This window comes from Panthera leo, chromosome D3 (assembly GCF_018350215.1).
Source record: "Panthera leo isolate Ple1 chromosome D3, P.leo_Ple1_pat1.1, whole genome shotgun sequence".
Taxonomy (NCBI): domain Eukaryota; kingdom Metazoa; phylum Chordata; class Mammalia; order Carnivora; family Felidae; genus Panthera; species Panthera leo.
This window is the reverse complement of record NC_056690.1, coordinates 28038311-28050596: the sequence shown is the minus strand read 5'-3', so window position 1 is coordinate 28050596 and position 12286 is coordinate 28038311. Positions and strand designations below refer to the sequence as shown.

The following is a 12286-nucleotide window of genomic DNA, read 5'->3' as shown; positions in this document are numbered from 1 at the left end:
CATGGTGACTGCCTCCTGGCAGGCCCGACTGGGCAAGCAGTCAGGATATGGGCCCTGTGACCATGAACCCTGTGTGTGCACAGCATCTGGTGATGCCTGCCATTCAGGGGCCAAGGCTGGGAGCAGCTAAGCGTGGTCACTGGTTCCGTCTAACCTTCCGTGCAAAGCCATGACAGTGTTGGTGTACTTTCCCTGTAGTTTTAAAATGGAGAAAAGCTCCATTTTGTTATCTTTCAAGTCAACTGATTGGAACTTATTTGTGAGGTATAAAATTGTTTACACCACTTTTCTCCAAGGATGGACAGACTATAAGAAGCGGTCCGGCCCTCTGCTCTGGCATCCCCCTTTCAGGTAGCTGTACCTCCCCAGGCAGGGCCTCCCCTCATGAGCAGCCATATATATCTGGACTCAAGGAAGGGTGACAGGCAGGTGAGAACAGCCCAATGCTCTGCATGCCAACCAGGAACTCATGCCAACCTCCTAGACCAGATCTGCTGGACCCCACCCCACAGGCCAGGTCTGAGGAACTTACCTGGGGCCCACTTGGGTCTGTTCCCCTCAGGGCAGTGATCTGTCTTGTTGCCTGCTTTCCATCCACCCTGCTTCAGCCCAGTCTGCTCCTCCCCCAGGGATCTGCCACCCTCTGATCCCCTGGGTACATTCTTCCCTCATCTGGGGCTCCTCCCAGTGCCAACACATTGGCTTTGGTCTGTCTCTGTAGCCCAAGTCCACATGATGCCTGTGGTTTCTGGGTTCTGAGCATCCCGGCTAGTTCAGGGGCAGCATGCTACTCACCCACCTATCAAGGTACCACAGGGGGTCCAGATCAAAAGCCAGACTGACCTGCAGCGACTCACCTTGTTGTTGCCAAGGGTGACCAAATGCTGAGCTCCAGCCCTGATGGCTGCCGCCCCCCACCTGTGCTGCAGGGCCCCTATGGCCCCCAGGGACAGACACCACAGCCAGGACAGTGGTCTCATGTCCTCCGGCCTTGGGTGACAGGTTGCTCTCCACAGGATGAGGACCTGAAGTTGCTAAAAGGACTTGCTTTGTGTCCTGTCCTATCCTGTGCTGACTGGGTGGGACTCCAGTGGGCTGGGCAGGCCATGCCTACAGTACCTCCTGGGACCAGTCCTGTGGGAAGCTCCCAGCTCACTGGAGGGATCCCTAGGCCCAGGGGTCGGGAGCCTCTTAGAGCTACTGTGATGGATATTCCTGATCTCTTGTATGATGATCATCCTAACAATGCAAGTCAACAGCTTTAAAAAGAAAACAAGAATACATCTGAATGTTTCAGTGAAAAATACGTCAGGCCACTCTGCCACACTCAGATTAATAAATTACAACCTGGGCCTTCAGGTTTGGAGAGGGAAAAAAAAGGACCTTTCAAATTAATGTTGACTTTTTTTTTTTTTTTTAAACAGAATGCCCTGCGTTGGATCTGTATCAACTAACAAAAACTCGATTTGTCCTTCTGTCAACTATATTAATTACCTTAACAAGTTTGTACATCCCATTTCTACACATTTTTCTGCTGGAATTTTTACATGATTACACAATGGCAGTGCTTCCAGGGCGCGGAATATGAGCGGATGCAGCCGGGATGTCCTCCCTAGGACCTGTGAGCACCACGCCAGGGCCCAAGGCGTCACGGCCTCGGGATGTTCCCCGCCATATACCAGCTGGCGCCAGGAGCTCTGTCATTCAGGCATGCCTCTTGGAGCCCCCACAAACTCAGCTCCCCGTGGGCTTCTTTCTGAGAGATACAGCAGCGGCAGGACACCACGGGATCAGCTTGTCAGAGATTTCCAACTGGAAACAAATTCCAACTGGAATGTTCTCAGATAAGAAATTGCAAGGGGAAACCAATGGCAAGAAAGAGCAGGTCCCTGGAGGGTCAAAAAGCTTGAGGCAGGGTCTCTGGGGTGCCTAGCCCCCTGGGTCCTGTTGGTCCCACAGACACCTCCAAACTGCCCAACCCCATCTTATGAAAAGTTCAAACGAGCAGTGAGGCACGAGGCAGGAAATCACCTCCTCCTGATCTCAGGCAGGCTCAGGGTGGCTTCTCAGAAGGTGCTGCTGAACTGAACAGAGCTGGGAAAGTGCCTATAAACTGCACTCCCAGGCAAGTACTGGTCAATGACCTATTCACCACGGTTTCTACCATGGCCAAGATACTACTGCCTGGGTTCTTTCCAAGTGAGCACACCAGACCTTTTGCTTTGCTGCCCTAAACACTAGCAGCCGTGAGGAGCAGAAACACACACTTTGAGCCACTACTGACCCCTGTGGGGGAGAGGAGGCTGTGCCTTGAGAAGAAATGAGGCCTCTAGTAGAGGTAAGTGGGTGGCCCCAGGAGGAATCCTCCCAGGCCTCAGGCTTGGAGCTCAAGCCAAAACCAGCATTCAGGCTTGCAACCCACTCCCCAGCCCCAGGCGTCGGCTGCCAGCCCCAGGAGATGCCTCCAGACCCTCTCTAATCAGAATAGTCAAGAAAGAAGGAAATGGCTTAGACAATCAGAAACGCCAAGTGTGGCTGCAGGCAAAGACAACGTGTTAAGCCCACTCTTGCCTCTATGAGGCAAAGAAGTAACACAAAGTAATCCCAAGCAGAGCAGGGGCCAGGCAGGTTTGCAGGGTTAGTCAGCACTTCCCTCCTAACCCAGTGCACAGTTGCAGGGCTGCGGACTGGTGTGCAGAGAGGAGCGGAGCTTAGCTGACCCAGCTGTCCCTCCTCACTGCATGGGCAGGGGGGCACCCTGTGGAGGACAGTACAAGCTAGGCTTGTCCTGGGCAGTTTGCACGAGTGGCAGCAGCGGCAGGAGGACAACAGGAGCTGGCTGGGATACCGAGGCTGCGGAAGGCAGTGTGTACATGTATTCCCAGGGGGCTAATTGTCCTTTGGTTTGACGATAAACCAAATCCTGAATGGGGCATGATTCACAGCCCGGAAGGCGTGGCTGGCAGGGCGTGGTTGGCGTGCGCTGGGCCTTACCTGCCACAGCTCCAGGCACATGGGCATGCCCGGCTTGGCATCTGCCTCCGGCTTCAGGGTGCACACTGACGTCTTGGATGGCATCTCCAGAATCTGAACCTGACAGTAAGAAAACAAGTTGATTTGGGCCGGCGCCAAGTCGAGCCTGTGCTATACAAACAAGAGACTTTTAAGGCGATTAGCCAAGGCTGCTGCGAGTTTCTGTCTGCTCCCCGTAGGAACCTGGGAGCCGAGCCTCCTAATTAGGCCGCACAGGCTCGTGGGCTTGGGCACTGCCGGGTGTTGCAAAACTCACGCGTCATTCCTGAGTGACCGGCATGTCCCTCTAACCAGCATCACCACCTGGCAGCCGCCTCCGGCCTCTCCCGATTTTACCTTTTCACTGAGTGGGAGGCTTGCTCGGCACTGACTCAGTTTGCCCATTCGCCTGATCTCTGCCTCCTTCTCTTTCCTGGTGTGGGTTTTCATGTGAACAACTCTGAACCATCATAGGAGCATCAAACGGTTTACAGAAGTTCCCTGTGTAGGGAACATGTGGAGACCACCAGTAAGCCTAGGAAATGAACATGGTGTGCACCAGTGGGAACTCTATTTGGAGCCTGGCCGTTCCCAGCACCCCTCACCTCTATACTGGGCATCACAGTGGTGTTTTGTGTCACCAGGCCCTCCTGCGCCTGGGCTGGAAGGTGTGCCTTTTTGGTCCACATAGCCAGGTCATACTCAGGCCCTGGCTCACCACTGACCTGACATGGGCCAGACTCTGCCCCACACCATCTGAAGGGGACAGCTGCAGCCACAAGGAGCAGGCTTGGGTGCTGGAGTACCACAGACCAGAATTGGGTCCCCAGCCATCTGCATCCCTAGTGTCTCACCTCCCTCATCCACCACGCAGGGACAAGGACGCCCCCTCCTGTGGTGCTTGGAAGTGGAGGGGATTCTGTGCAACGTAGGTCCACCACTCCATGGTGGGGAGGCTCCACTTTACAGATAATGTCACGACAACGTGCAGTCATCACGGAGTCACACATAATCCCTTGTCAACAAGAGGATATCCTCCGGTTTGCAGATGAAGATCTGAGGTGCAGAGGGGTTAGGGGCGTTGAAGGGACAGCTGGCCTGCTCTCTGATGCCTAGTGAACTGGAGGTGTGTGGGTCTGGGCTGGGCTGCTTCACTAAGCCACAAGGGAGAATGAGGCCAGGGTCTGGGATTAAGTCACGAGTATGAATTCCAGATCTGCTACATGCATGCTGGGTCCATGCAAGGGGACACCACAGGCAGGGCAGAAAGCCAGTGATACAGCCTGGTCCTCTCAGCTGCAGGCCCATGTGGGGGCGCCACCCCCACAGGCTGAGGCTGTGGGTACCTTTTGGGCAGGGCTCTCACCAGAGGCCCACACTGTATCCTAACATACAGGTTCCCCCACCCTCTGCAGGATCAGTGTTGTGCCTGCAGGATCAGTGTCCATGCCAGCCACTGTAGCCCTCACTGCCCACAAAAGAGACACAAAAGATTCTAAGTGATGTGAGAGGTTATTACTGTCGTGAAATAAGAGGATGCTAGAAGGAGACCTCTGGAACAGCAAAGATGCTCAAGGAGAAGCTCTAGCAAAATGGAAACAAATACAAGAAAGAAGTTGCACGGGGTGCCTGGATGGCTCAGCCAGTTAAATGTCCAACTCTGGATTTCAGCTCAGGGCATGATCTCACAGTTTGTAGGTTCAAGTTCTGTGTTAGGCTCTGCACGGACAGTTTCAGGGCCTGCTTGGGATTCTCTCTCTCCCCGTCTCCGTCTGCACCTCCCCAGCTCTCTCTCTCTCTCAAAATAAATGGAGGAAGCAGAAGTCACTGGACGCACAGCCTGCACAGGCCTGCACTCTGGATGGCCTGGCATAAGGGCCCACAGGTACAGTGAGGGATGGCCTATCCCAATTTGTGGGCCCAGGAAGACTCCTCTGGTGGCAGAGTGGAGGGGCATGAAGATAAGGGGATCAGGTAGCGGTGAGTCACCCAGCAAGCCTGCTCTAAGAGGAGAGGGAGAAAACCAGGATAGCCCTGAAGCCTGAGCTAGGTGCTGTGGAAGGAAGTGTGAGTGGCAGAACCCACAGCCACATCCCAGGTGCAGGGGAGCAAGGAGCCCAGGACCTGAGGACCAGGGCAGGCCCAGGGGCCTCTGTGATTCTGAAGTGGAGCTCTGGGCTCTGGCAAGAGCCTGGATGCCTGTGCCCAGAGCCTCCTACAGACACCAGTGTGCTTTCCATCTGGCACTCAACTGCAACTTTTATTTCCAGAAGGTAAAATGTTTGGTTTGGGCAAGTGTGGCCACCCAGACGGCCAAGCGGGGTGGGAGCACGTCCTCCCCAGGCATTGTCTGGGCATAGGCCAATGATGCTTTTCCAGACAGATTCAGTCCAGGCAGATTCCACGTGGGAACATGGAAAACAATGATTTTCCCAGAATATACGAGGTCCCCAAACTGGCTGTTCCTGAAAAACATAGATGCCTCCTGCACTGACAAATGGAGAACCAGCAAGTCAGTTAAAAACAGCATCAAGCTGGGGCGCCTGGGTGGCTCCGTCGGTTGAGCGTCCGACTTCGGCTCAGGTCATGATCTCGCGGTCTGTGAGTTCAAGCCCCACATCAGGATCTGTGCTGACAGCTCAGAGCCTGGAGCCTGCTTCAGATTCTGTGTCTCCTGCTCTCTGCCCCTCCCCCGCTCATGCTGTGTCTCTCTGTCAAAAATAAATAAAACTTTAAAAGAACAAACAAAAAACAGCATCAAGCAGGAGATGCGGGGTCTCGGGGGCCAGGCCCGGGAGAGGGACAAGCAGCCAGGAAGACTTGGGGTGGCTGAGAAGTGGAGGACAGCCTAGGGCACCCCCCACCTGAGCAGGAAGGGCTGGCTCAGCCCGGGCTGAGTTCTGAAGTGCGCAGCACATGAGCAAGGCTTGGCGCTGCCTGGCCCCGGCTGTCCAGGAGGAAGCACAGCCCTCTCTTTTCACATTAATAAAACTTTTAACAGGTTTTTGGCAAATTGGCAAGAAAAGTGTATGTAGCTCCTAATTGGTGATTTAAACGCAATCATGAACAAATAAATGCCTGTTCCTATCTCATTATTTATGAACTGAATCTTTAAGACAAACGAGTCTTCTTGGGTGGGGGCCAAACCTCACCGTGTGCACGCGGCCTCGGGTCCCTGAGCAGCGCTGCCTGCTGCACTGCCTCTTGGGGCCAGCAGGGGACAAGGAGACAGGAGGCTCCCTCCCCTTGTACGTGTGCACACCCCAGCCCTCCCTGCCCATACTCAGAGCCCCTGACCCCCTACACTCGGCCCGGCCCTTGAGCAGCCATGCCCCGACACTCACCAGGCCTGTCCGGCTGCTGCTTCTGGGTTTTTTCTTCAATTTCCTTTCAGCTCCCCAAGAGCTGGCACCTCCACCCATACCCACATCTTCCACCTTACCCTCCCACCCTTGCGTCCCACCATCTGTTCCCATGTCCTGGGCATTGCTTCCCATGGTGGGCTCTGCCTCTTCTGCCTCTGGGGGTGTGGACATGCTGTCTAGCCTGCCCAGCTCCCTGTCACCAACTACTGCTAGCTGTTCTGGCTGGAGCCCCATATGATGGTGACTTCCGAGGCTCCATCACACCCACCCGAAGCCCCATTCCCTGAGTTCCTCTGCTCACCTGTGCCCTCTATACTGAGCTTACTTCCCTGGTACCAGTCTTTGCCCCCAGCATCCCACATCTGACTGAGGTCTCTCATGCCAGGACCCAGTTCAGCTCCCCAGAAGGCCGCCCTCCCCTGCTGCCCTGGCTCCGATGCCCAGACTTCCATAAGGCCTCACTTTCTCTCCCACCACCTCCTGCTGGCCTGCCTGGGTCATCCCCCCATGTGTGTCTCCTCCTAAGTCCTCTGAGGACCTGTCTGAGCAGTCTCTCCCCTGACATTCGCCCATCCTGTGCCATATGATACTGGGTGCTGGGGCCTCCCTTCCTGACTCTCACCACTGGACACCTCACAGGAGGCCAGGTCAAGGCCCCTGGAGCTGTGATCCAGCAGACAGACCTAGACCCACCACTCTGTGGGGTTCTGTGGTGGGCACAGGGTTCCTGTAACAGGTGCTTAGGATGAGCATATGTGTTTAGGGAAACCAAGTGCCAGCAGCTTGTGGAGCCAGGGGCACCACATGGGCTGGTGCTCACCTCGTCACTGCCTCTCCCCGGCATGGCCAGCATCCAGTGCCCCTGACCCCTGGCCAGGACGGTGCTCCTGCAGAAGCCCATGCTCTCCAGGCGCATGGAGTCCACGACAGCGTTTCTGCCCTCCGCCAGGTCCCATAGGCACAGCTTCAGGTCCCGGCCCTGACTGCCAGACCAAGAGGAGACAGAACGTGAGCCTCCCAGGTGAGCAGATTGGGTGTCCCACCTGGACGAGCATGCCAGGGCCAGCCTGACGCCGAAGGCAGGCAGGGGACACTTTCCAGAGAGGGACCTAGAAGGCCTCGATTATCTGGCTGGGTAACTGCAGCGAAGGAAGGGCTTTGCATCCAAGATGCCTGATGCCTGACACATTCATGGGTCGTCCCAGGGGTGCACTATGAACCCAGGCCCAGGGTACCTCATGGCCCCTGCCCCAAGCCCAGCCTCCCGCGCCCTTTCTGCCACTCCCTATGCTGCCCAAGCATGAGTTCACCCTCTTCCTTCTGTTTGTGAATGAACTTTGACAACCCAGCAATCCCACCCTCACGAATTCTCCCAAGTGAATTTAAAACCTATATTCACATAAAAGCCCATACACAAATGTTTACAGAAGCTCTGTTCATAACTGCCCGAGCCAAACCAGAAACAACCCTTCAACAGGAGACTGAGAAACCAGTGACACATCCACACCACAGAATTCCACTCAGCAACAGACAGGGACAAACTGGGGCGCATGCAACCACCTGTAGGAACATCTGCTAAGTGAGGGGAGCCAGAGCTTAAAGGCCACCTTCTGTACGATTCCCCTGGTGGGGCGTTGTGTGTGTATGTGGCGGGGGGGGAGCATGATGGCATGTGGAGGACTAGGGGTACTGCCTACAGGGGGTGCACAGAGGCCCTGCAGCGTGCTGACCGCCCTGTGTGGCCCTGGGGTGGCCCTACATGATTGTGGGCATCGTCAAGCCCACAGGATGAGTCCACAAAGAGCAGACTTTGATGTGTACACATTTAGAAAACAGCCAGGGTGTCAGGGTCCCAAGACAAACTGCAGACTATGACAAATGCATGACACAATGTGACCAAGGGGAAGGGCACCCAGGAGCTGACCTGCGGGATGTTGGAGAAGCGTGTCGACTCGATACTGAAAAGTTAAAGGAAAAACACCTTTACAAAGACACAGGACTCTAGTTGTCAGTCTGCATCCTAACCCTCAAATGGCTCAGCCTTGGCACACAGCAGGGCTGCCCACCTGTCCTTGAGGCCTTCACAGCCACTGGTGGGTGACTCCCAAGCCCACCACCTTCTACAATTACAAGGTGCTATCCCACAGGAAGAACGGACTTTTGCTCCCCATTGCTCTGGACTTACACATTCCTGTGTTACTCAGTGGGTTGTCATCTACACTTCTCATTATTTATTTTTGTGCGAAACCATCCCAGATCGGCCAATGGGACCCCCTTCAAGCTGGCTCAGGGTCCTTCTGACACGTGTCCATCAGCAAGATATTCCAGACCTAGTATCATTTCTCCAAGGGACCCTCGTTCCTTTCAGTGCAGAGAGATATTTGCAAACCAAGATCTGGATGCTGGTGGTGTTCACTGTTGTGAGGTGTTGCCGCCACCAGGCCCTCTCAGCAGACAGAGCCAGGAAATACACACACACACAGCTCATTCACACACGCAAACACCTCCCCACACACACAGACTCACACAGGCGAACATATTTCACACACGTACCTCACACATGCAAATGCCTCATACACACACTCACACATGCAAACATACCTCACATACACACAGACTCACACACGCAAACATACCTCACACACACTCACACATGCAAACATATCTCACACAGACACATACATGCAAACATACCTCACACGCACATACACAGATTCACACATGCAAACATACCACACACATGCAAATACCTCACGTGCACACACACACACGCAAACATACCTCACACACACAGACTCACATATGCAAACATACCACATACACACACACACGCAAACATACCTCACACACACACACCTCACACACACTCAGACTCACACACACAGACTCACACACGCAAACATACCTCACACACACACATGCAAACATACCTCACACACACACACACGCAAACATACCTCACACACACACACAGACTCACACCCACCCACAGACTCACACACAAACGTACCACACACACACATAGACTCGCACACGCAAACATACCTCACAGACACACACACACACACACACACACACACACACACATACCACATACACACACAGTCACACATGCAAGCATACCACACACACACACACACATGCAAACATACCACACACACAGACTCACACGTGCAAACATACCTCACACACACAAACACGCACACTCACACATGCAAACATACACACACAAGAATTTCTGTATCTACCTTTGTGTATATATTTTCAAAATGCCACAAGTTCATGCTGATGCCCTGAGGCCTCTTCCTCCCCACCTCCTCCTTCTCAGGTTTGTGACTTCCTTCTCTGACCCATGAAAAATCTGCCTCCCATTTTTCCTCAAGATATTTACTGCCATGCTCCCCCAACAAGCTTGCTTGCATGATGCAGCCAGTCTCCCAACCTCCCCAGCCACTCTGAGACCTCGCCCCCATCACCCTGGTTCTCTGGCCACTGGGCATGCCACTCCAACATCCCTGCCTGGAAGCCACTCCCCACTACCTACCTCCTCAACTGCCCACGTCACTGAACTTGGAGGGGAAATAAGGGCAGGGAGGACAAGACCACCGGGTATCCGGATGGAAACAAAGAATGCTCATCCATACCGACAGGCAATTCCAAATGAAGTGTGGGCAAAAAGAAACAAGAGTGAAGCTCCAGCCATAAGGGAAAGATGGCAGATTTGATTCCATTTCAATGGCTAACTTCTGCTCATGAAAGACACCATTAAGTGAGTGCAAACTGTAAGCCACCATGTGGAGAAGTAACTGGTGATATAACAATATCAACCATATCCAGAATATAAAAAGAACTCTCAGTAAGAAAAAGGTAGTCAATCCAATAAAGAAATGTGCATTTAAGGAAGACTTTGTCCCAGTGGCTAACGAACGCAGAAGAGGGCTGGCTCACTAAGTGGTCAGGAAAATGCAAATGAGGCCACACCAGAAGCTCCCAGGCCCCAGGGGGCAGTGGAAGGGTGGGGTCACCTACTGCACTGGGGACAGCCTGCCACCTTCTGAGCAGCCCAACATGTGCACACCCTGTGGCCCGGATGGCCCACCTCTGGGTATAGGGTCCCACCTACAGACACGGCACACCTGGCACCAGGAGACCCAGATGGGACTCTTTCTTTTTAAGATTTTTTTTCTTCTCTTTTCTTTTCTTTTTTTTTTAAGTAGGCTCCATGCCCAGCATGGAGCCCCATGAGGGGCTTGTGCTCACACAACCCTGAGATCAAGACCTAAGCTGAGATCAAGAGTTGGACGCTTAACTGCCACCCAGGCAACCCAGATAGGAGCCTTCCTAAGCGTCATTCTCAGCCCCAAGTGGACAACCGAGATCTCTACTGACAGTAGAATGGTAAACAATCCACATCCAGTGGAATACCACACAGGAAAAAACCCACACAATGCACTGTGTAGCATGATGGTGGATCTCACAACGTAAAGCTGAATAGAAGAAGTCATATACAGAGGAAGCTGCTCTGTATGGCTCCATTTTTTTAAGTAGAGAAAAAATTAGACATGATGACTCCATGCTTTTTGGAAATGCACATTCAGATGATACAATGAGAATAAGGTGCAAGGGGCTGCCTCCCGAGGCCAGGAGGAGGGCAGACATCATGCCCGGCAGTGTTCTGTTTCCTGACTGGAGTGGTTACCCAGGTGTCCACTCTGTAATAACACAACGGTCTGTAAACATGTTATGTGCACTTTTCTCTAAGTATGCACAATTCGCAATGAAAAAGGGAGGAAACAAATCCACCCAGGTGGCTGTCACTGGCACAGGTGTGCTCTCAGGCACGCAGGCGGCACCTAACTCTCAGCCTGGCTCCCAGCTTTCTGTCCTCTGGCCTCCCCTTGACATGAAAGTGTACCTTCCTTTCTCAAGGGCCACTTTAGAGAGACTTGGCTCCAAACACAGCTGGGTGCATGGCCTCTAGTGCAACGTAAATGCACCTGGGCATTCCAAGTACCTGCACAGTCTGTGCTGTGGACCTCCTGACCCATGGGCCCCCTGCCCAGAGCAGGACCACCGCCGTGCCATCCAGGTTGGAAGGGGAGGTACTATCAACATTTATTCCCCACACAGCATCAGGCCAGCTCAGGGAGCAGAACTCAGGGCCAGGAGTTCCCTGAGAACAACCCAAGGTATCTGGGCCCTGGAGGAGTAGGAGACCCCAAAGGGTCTAAGGCCTCAGCTAAAAACTCAAGAGGAATGTTTACAAATAGTAACTTCCAGTGCAAGTGGGGTATTTGGGCGCAACATCTATTCTGAGGATCAGGGAAAGACCACAACTGTATGGAGGGCCTTCCCTACCAACTGGAGACGGGGGCCAGCTTGGCCAGGGAGGGGGCAAGGTGCCGCAACGGCCCTGCAAGCACATACATCCGGGGCCACTGCCCTTTCGGATACCTCCAGTCTGTCAGTCACCTGCAAGCCACCTTCAGGGTGGTGGGAACGGTATGTCTGGCACAAAAGTGCTTTGAAGATGGGTGGGGCCCTGACACAGGCCTCCTCCTCTGGGGACTGGGAACCATGGTACCCAGACGTCTGGGCTCCAAATCTAGAGAAGAAACACAGACCTGTCCTGGAGGGCATTCAGGAAAGTTTCACTTAAACTTGGTAGACATAAACTCATTCTCTTACCCACCTGCCCCTTCCTGCTGCCTCTTGGCCCACCTCTCACCTGGAGTCCCCAGGCTGGTACCTCCACAAAGCTATGGTGGCAGTGCCAGAACACAGCCCCCCTGGGCTCTGCTGCCCGGCCTCCATCCCTCACAGCCCCTACGACACGCACAGGCTGGGCCTGCAGTGGCTTTGGCACACGCAGTTTCTTCTACCAGGAGTGCCAGACCCCACCTCGCTCT

General features: G+C 53.9%; 1 protein-coding gene across 1 annotated transcript in view; it reads right to left on the bottom strand.

Moving 5' to 3' along the window:
- Positions 1 to 12286, bottom strand: part of GNB1L (G protein subunit beta 1 like) — a 59317-nt gene that overhangs the window by 18600 nt on the left and 28431 nt on the right. The window contains exons 4-5 of the mRNA XM_042910223.1: positions 7198 to 7360; positions 2995 to 3093 (exon numbers count right to left, since the gene is read on the bottom strand). Coding sequence (XP_042766157.1) covers positions 2995 to 3093; positions 7198 to 7360 — 262 coding nt within the window. The remainder of the gene's footprint in view (positions 1 to 2994; positions 3094 to 7197; positions 7361 to 12286) is intronic.